At 26.3% G+C, this 7608-nt stretch overlaps 1 protein-coding gene across 1 annotated transcript; it reads left to right on the forward strand.

The window, feature by feature from the left end:
* On the forward strand, positions 3033-4131 carry LOC107637150. The gene is made up of 2 exons (XM_016340593.2): positions 3033-3398; positions 3664-4131. Exons 1-2 carry the CDS (start codon positions 3033-3035, stop codon positions 4129-4131), a joined length of 834 nt encoding a protein of 277 aa, XP_016196079.2.

The raw sequence follows: 7608 nt of genomic DNA on the forward strand, positions 1-7608 counted from the left end.
ACAAATGTTGTAGTTTTATCTCCATAATTTTTTCCCCTTTAATCAACCCTAGAACAATGTTTCTTATACAACAATCATCACTAACAACAACAATAATAATAAATTTCTTCCTATATTTTTCTTTTAAAAGCTATACTTATCTTAAAAATTTGTATATTTTGTAATTTTCCTTTTTTATGTTTTTTTAAATTGTGTTTATCTTAAAAACCTTATGCATTTTGTGTAAAAAATTTAAGTGTGATTTTCTTACGCATGATATTTTAGCATTTTTTTTTAGGAAAAAAAAACACAGAAGAAGAGCCAGGAGAAAAAGAATGAAACAATGGCGTTTAGAAATATTTAATAATATTTTTTTTTTAGTTAAAAAATGACTGATACATGGATCGAATTATAGGCCTGCTGAGTTAAGATTTGGTTTGTTAGTACCTTATGATGATAAATATAATTAATTATTTTTTATTATAACTAACCACAATGTAAAGAATTAGAAATCAATCAATAACAATCAATTAAGCATGTTAGAATTATGCAAAACAGCAATATTAATGAGAATATCACTAAAAATAATATCAAGCTAAATTTGAAAAAATATTGCACTATCAAGACAGTAAGTGACACGCTTCAAGAATCCGGTTCATGAGTGATTGAACAGCTGCTGCATATTATCAACATAAAAAAAGAAAGTATTTCTAATTCAATCTCAACGATAACAACTAATAAATAGTGCAATAGCTAGTTGATGAAAAAGAAAAATTATTTCAATAATAAAAAAATATCAAATTCTATAAAAAAAATATTTGATCCAAGGAAGACAACCATTCGAATTGAATCTGATTTGAAACACTTTGTCCTTATTTTTTGTTTTAGTTCTGTTATATATTTAAATCTTTTTAGCAACTAAATTTAATTAAATTGATCTAAATTTAATAAAAACTATTTTCATTATATACAGCGTGTATACGCACGTGCTTCACTAACGCAAGCATATTTTTCTTTGTCTTTGTGTTTCTTTTTCTTCTTCACGTTCTCTTTTCTTCTTTGCATTTTTCATTCTTCTTCGTCGCGTTGCTTTTTCTTTTTTGCATATTTTCTCTCCATCGTTGTTTTTTTCATTGTTGTTGTTATTGCTGCGTTTCTTTTTTATTTTTCTTTTTTTTTTCCTAGTAATTTTGCAGTATTATCTTTTTATTTTATTCCTCTTAAAAGAGTGAAACAAGAAGAATTATTAGAAAATGAAATAAGAAGAAAATGACGATGATGAAGAAGCAGAAACTTTATTTCTCTTTCATATTGTTATTATTATAAGCTTCGTATTATTGTACGTTATTGTTATTTGCTTTCTTTCTTTTATTTCTTTTACTATTTTTTTCATATTGTTATTATTATTTGTTTTCTTTTCATATTGTCTCTCTCTTCATATTACTTTACGTTATTATTATTTGTTTTTTTATTTTTTCTATCATTTTGTCATTATTATTAATTTATTTGTGATTTTTATTTGGTTTTTTATCATAGTATTTTATTTTATTTAGTGTGTTATTATATTCACAATTATTATTTATATTATAATTTATATAGTATGGCTCCAAAAACTAAATCCAAGAAGAGGTTCTAGTCAAGTGAATATTGAAAATGAAGATGCAACAAATGAAGGAGAAGTAGAAACTGTAAAAGCAAAATGGGATGATTGGAATACTGAAATATTTTTGACTATCTGTGTGGAAGAGATACGAGATGGTAATAGACCTAATAAACATTTCAGCAAAATTGGTTGGAAAAATTTACAAAAAATTTTTTTAGAGAGAACAGGGCTCCTATATGTGCATAGACAACTAAGAAATAGATGAGATGCTCTTAAATCTTATTTTCAATTATGGGCTAAATTAGTTGGACAAGAGACTGGTCTTGGTTGGGATCATGAGAAAAAAACAGTGTTAGCTTCTGAATCTTGGTGGACTGATAAGATTAAGGTATGTTAATTTTGCATTATAAAATAATACAATAAGTTAATTTTATCTTTAAAATTTATTAAATATCTTTTACATTTATTCTTTTACATATTTTAAACAGATTAATCCAGAATTCGCTAAGTTTAAGAATGAAGGTCCTAAATCTTTAGATAGGCTTGAACAATATTTCAAGGACATCGTAGCTACTGGTTATAGTGCTTGGGCGCCATTGGAAGATCCAAATCCTGAAGAATTTAATCAGAACAATGAGGATTTCGAGAGTGGAGGTGACATGAATTATACAAATGAATTTATTGAAGAAGATATTGCAAATTATACAGTTGTTCAAAACCCTACTAGAGAGAAAAGAAGGAAAACTTCTAACAAAAATGTTGAGAAACGAGCTGGAATAGTATCTAGATTACAGGACTCACTTGATCGTATTTTGGTTGGTGTGGAGTCAAAAGCTGCAACTAAGGGAGATGATCCTTACTCCATCGAAAATTGTATCAAGTTGCTACGCAAATTACCTGGCCTAGAACCATATAGTCCACAGTTCTATTTGGGAATTAGATTAATGGCTAAGCCACAATATAGAGAAACTTTCATTGCATTGAGTGATGATCCCAATCAACAACTTGGATGGCTAGAATTTTTTAAATTGGATGATATGAACCGTCTCTAAATTTTATTTTTATTTTTATTTTTTTCTGCATGAATTCTTATTATCGTTATTGTTGAACTTTAATCTAGTGACAATGTTATAATTTGTGTTTTGATTTTATATTTTGGAATTTTATTTAATAATGACATTGTAAATAGTATTTTTTTGCTTTGTTATCTTATTTTTCATGTTAATTTAAATTATACAGGATGAGTGATTATGAAACAGATAATGATACTGAATATGAAGAATATGAAAAAGATTACGAATCAGCTGCTATATTAGCTATTTGTGGAGTTGCCGATTATTACTTGCGATATGTCCTCAAACAAGAGAAAAGGACTTCAAAACTATCAGGATATCAATAGCTATTAGAATTAAAGTAAGGGAATAAAATGCGATTTTTTGAACAATTTAGAATGAGAAAATCAGTGTTTAACCGTTTATGCAATGATTTGGTTCTCAATTATGGCTTGAAATCCACACGAGGGGTTAGTGGAGAAGAGATGGTAGCAACATTTTTATACATGCTTGGGCAAGGAGCTTCTTATAGAATGTTAGAGGAGCGATTTCAGCATTCAGGTGAAACTATATTTCGTCAATTTCATCATGTTCTATCATGTGTGAAGAAATTGGCAAAAAATATTATTAGACCTATTGATCCTAGTTTTGGAGACACACCTAAATATATTATGGATAATGATAGATATTGGCCATATTTCAAAGATTGTATTGGAGCTATAGATGGTACGCATATAGCCATTCATGTTCACCAAGATGAGCAAGTGTGATTTATTGGTAGGAAAGGAAATACTACAACAAATGTAATGGTTGTGTGTGATTTTAATATGTGTTTTACATTTATATGGGCTGGTTGGGAAGGTTCTGCACATGATACAAGAACTTTTATGGAGGCTCTTCGAACAAAAAAGCTAAATTTTCCACATCCACCAAAAGGTTAGTTATGCCATTTAAGTTTATTTCGAGGTTACATTTTTTATCATGATAATATGTGGCTTGATTTTTGTATATATTTTTAATGTATTTCAGGTAAATCCAACTTTTAAGGGATTCTTAGGACCTTATCGTCATACAAGGTATCATATTCCACAATTTAGACTAGCACCAAATTTTAGATCAAACAATGAAAAGTTCAACTATTGTCATTCAAGTTTAAGGACAGTAATTGAAAGGACTTTTGGAGTATGCAAAGCAAGATGGAAGATACTACAAAATATGCCATTAAGAGCCAAATTTGAAACCCACCGTGATATCATTGTTGCATTTTTCACTCTTCATAATTTTATAAGAATGATGGATTCTGATGACATAAGTATTTTGCAAAAGTTTGAAGATATTGTTTCGTTACAAGCCAATGAAGATGACGATACTACTGTAAGAAATGGATCAACAAATTCTGAAATTAATGAATGGGAAGAACCAATACAAGAAGATGTTCAGGCAATGGAAGAAATAAGAGACAATATAAGAGATCAATTATCGGATCAAATAAATTAGTATAAATAATTAGTTTTCTTTTATTATTATTAATAAACTCTTTTATGATTGAATGTCCTTTTAAGTAATTTTATTATTATAAAAGTACTTTTGTATTTTTGTATCCAAACAATAACATCTTTTAAATAAGTACTTTTAACTAAAGTATCTAAACATAAAATCACTTTTACTTTTGTAAAAGATCTTTTAAAAAAAGATCATTTAAAAAAGATCTTTTTTCAGAATGGCGCCCAAACAAGTCCAAAAAGATCTTTTTTCAGAATAAAAATTACAGCTTCTCAAAAAAGATCTTTTTTTTTTATTTTATTTTACTAGTGCTTTTACTTTTACTACTAGAAATTTGTCAAACACGTTAAAAAATAAAAAAAAGATCTTTTTTCATTGAAAAAAGATATTTTTTTAACAAAATAATGGCGCCCAAACATGCACTAAAATAAGAATAAACTTGAGAAGATAAAATAATAAGGAAAAGATGAATAAAAAAGAAGATGATGATGATGATGAAAAAGAAGAAGAAGCAGTTACAAGACCTAAAGTAATTTGTCATGACATAATGCAAGTAGTTATGGAATGATTAACACTTTAGTACTGGACATTTTATTAGCAAGTTAATATGCAGGAATAATCGGATAAATTGTGTGTTTTTTGGTCGGGTTGTAGATAATATTCTCCCTCACCTTGAAGAAGGAAGGGTTGGCCTCTCATCGTTGTGCTGAGTTTTGAATTATGCAGAACTTATTAGAATAAAAATACGTCGAAATTTATTAACAAATGCACATAAATTTCTTAGTTCTTATACTGAAATTACTTAATGACCGCGATATGTAAACTCAGTTTGAAAACAAGCACACAAACAAGACTGAATCATGAATAAAAATACATCTAAATTAATTTTAGATCAGACAACGTCATTAATATGACAAAAATTCAACTATAACGATAATAATAACGACAATAACGATAAAGAACATGACGATGACGATAACGATGATGACGATGGTGATACAATAATAACAATGATGATGATGATGATGAAGGAGGAGGAAGAGGAGAAAAATGAATGAAAAGAAAAAAAATCAACTGAAAAAAGGGAAGAGGGGGAGGAGAAAGTAGTGACAGTGGTGGTAACGACGATAATAAAAAAAAGAGAGAAAAAATTAAAGGAGAAGAAAAAATAGCATCTGCGATGTTAGTAAGAAGAAGAAGAAAAACAAGAGAAGGAAACGGTGGAGGAGGAGTAAAAGAAGAATAAGGAGGAGGAGGAGAAGGAGAAGAAAACGGAGAAGGAGAAGGAGAAGGTGCGTTATTTGAAAAAGAAAAGCGTTTATAACAACTTGGATATACTTGGTTAAGTATTTTGTTTGAATATAAAATTTTATTCTTCTTATTTGTTGAGTGTGCTTTTACTTCTTTTTTGTCTAGAACTAAGTCTACTTTGAGAGATAAAAAAAGACAAAAACAGTAGTACATACAAAAGCTAATTTCTGTTTTATTTGAGTGTTTTGATTTCGAAAGTATTATATGTTAGAGTGCACTTAATTCTCTTTAACTAGGTTGGGTTAGCACCTAGGTGAGTTATTAAGTTTGAAATAACTTAAGTGGCGTTATAAAAGTCTAAATTTTTTAGAATTGGTGTTTGTAATCCATATTGATTATAATAAAAATTTTATCATTATTGTAGTAGAAATTAGACGTAAGTTATATTATATTTCGTGATTTGAATTGAAATATATTGAGGCATTACTCTTCTTCTTCTTTATTCTCTGCATTTTCTTTTATTTTTTGTTCTGCATTACGAAACAAAACAAATTACAAAAAATCTCCTAAATTTAGCATTATGCATAAACTATTTTATTAAGTGTTAAAAGTGATTTCTTGCTTCAATCGCTCTTTTCAACCAAATATATATTATTTAATTTGATTGAATTTAGTTAAATAAAATATTTAGCTACCTAGTATTTTTAAGATATTTTGTAAGGTACCATTTTTTATGGAAAAAGTTGGTGCATTTTGGATGTGATTTGAAAAAGGGTTTAACTAACCTATATTATAAGGACAAAAATTAAGGCTGTTAGTAATGGAAAATTTTAAACACTTTACTTTAATAAATGCATAACAAATACATTAAGAATTTAAATTTTACATCATTTTTATTAATATTTTTTTAATTTGTAACTTTATCATGTGATCTAATAAACATATGTTACCTAAACCTTTTTAAAATTTAATGTTGTATGAATAAAGAGAGAGATTTTGAGAGATAATTGTGATATTTATTATTTAATGCAATTTGACAAGAGAGATTTTTGGGACTAAATTTTGGAGTTGAGTGCTATTTGGATTAATAAATTAGGGTAAACTATTAGAGTATTTTCAATGCTAATTCTATTTTCATTTTATTTTGGATCTTAAATATTTATGAAATTATATGTCATAAATAATAATTTGAAATTAAAATTTGCTCCTCTAATATTTAGTATTAATTTAATTAGAATTTTATATTATTTTAAATTATTTTATCAACATAATTATATAAGTGACAAATTTTTATTGATTTTTTATTAAGATAATACTGTATCTTTAAGGTGATACTAATTTTAATTCATAAATAAACTCCAATACAAATTTTAATTTAAATTCAATTTCCTTCTTGAAAGTATCAAAAGTGATAGTCTAAAAATTCTCCTTTGAAGATGCTCTTAAATGATTGCTTTTGATTTTTGAAGATGCTGACAAAAATACTTCCAATTTTTGATAATGATATAAATATCCTAAATAACCAAGTTGTGTTGGTCTAGTGATTAGCTTATTAGTCTACTTAAACAAGTGTTAGATATTCGAATTTTGTCTTGTGCTTACAGAAACCATTGATAAAAGAGCTCATATTCTTGACAAAATTAGTCTGAACCTGTTGGATTGAGGTATCCCACGAAAAACCAAAAATAAATGTTCTAAAATATTATAAAATACAACAAAAATAATTAAAAAGAATACTATATTTTATAAGTGACAAATTTTTTTTATTTAACAAATATATGCATATAATCCAAAAGTTTTGTAAGAATAATTCATTATCTATTTAAAAAGTACAAAAAAAAATCGAATAAAATTCAATGTCTAAAATTTTGATTTTTTTAAAATTTATTTTTATTCATTAACAAAAAGAAATTTCAAAGAAATATATTTAGTGTAAAATCTCGCTATCTATATATATGTCTTATTTTTCTAATCATTCGTAAAGAAATGTATCAAATCCAATTTTTCTATTTAATGTAAAATCTAATCTATTTATATGTCTCATTTAGAGTTTGATTCCATGTTTTAAAGTTTTTAAATTTTTAAATTTTTTAAAAACAGAAATTGAAATATTAGATTTCAGCTTAAAATATTTAAAAAAAATTTAAAATATAAATTGAAAAATTTGATTTCAATTTAAAAAATATTTTATTTTTTTTAATATTTCTAAAAAAAAAACCA

The sequence above is a fragment of the Arachis ipaensis genome, chromosome B04 (genome assembly GCF_000816755.2).
Source record: "Arachis ipaensis cultivar K30076 chromosome B04, Araip1.1, whole genome shotgun sequence".
NCBI lineage: Eukaryota > Viridiplantae > Streptophyta > Magnoliopsida > Fabales > Fabaceae > Arachis > Arachis ipaensis.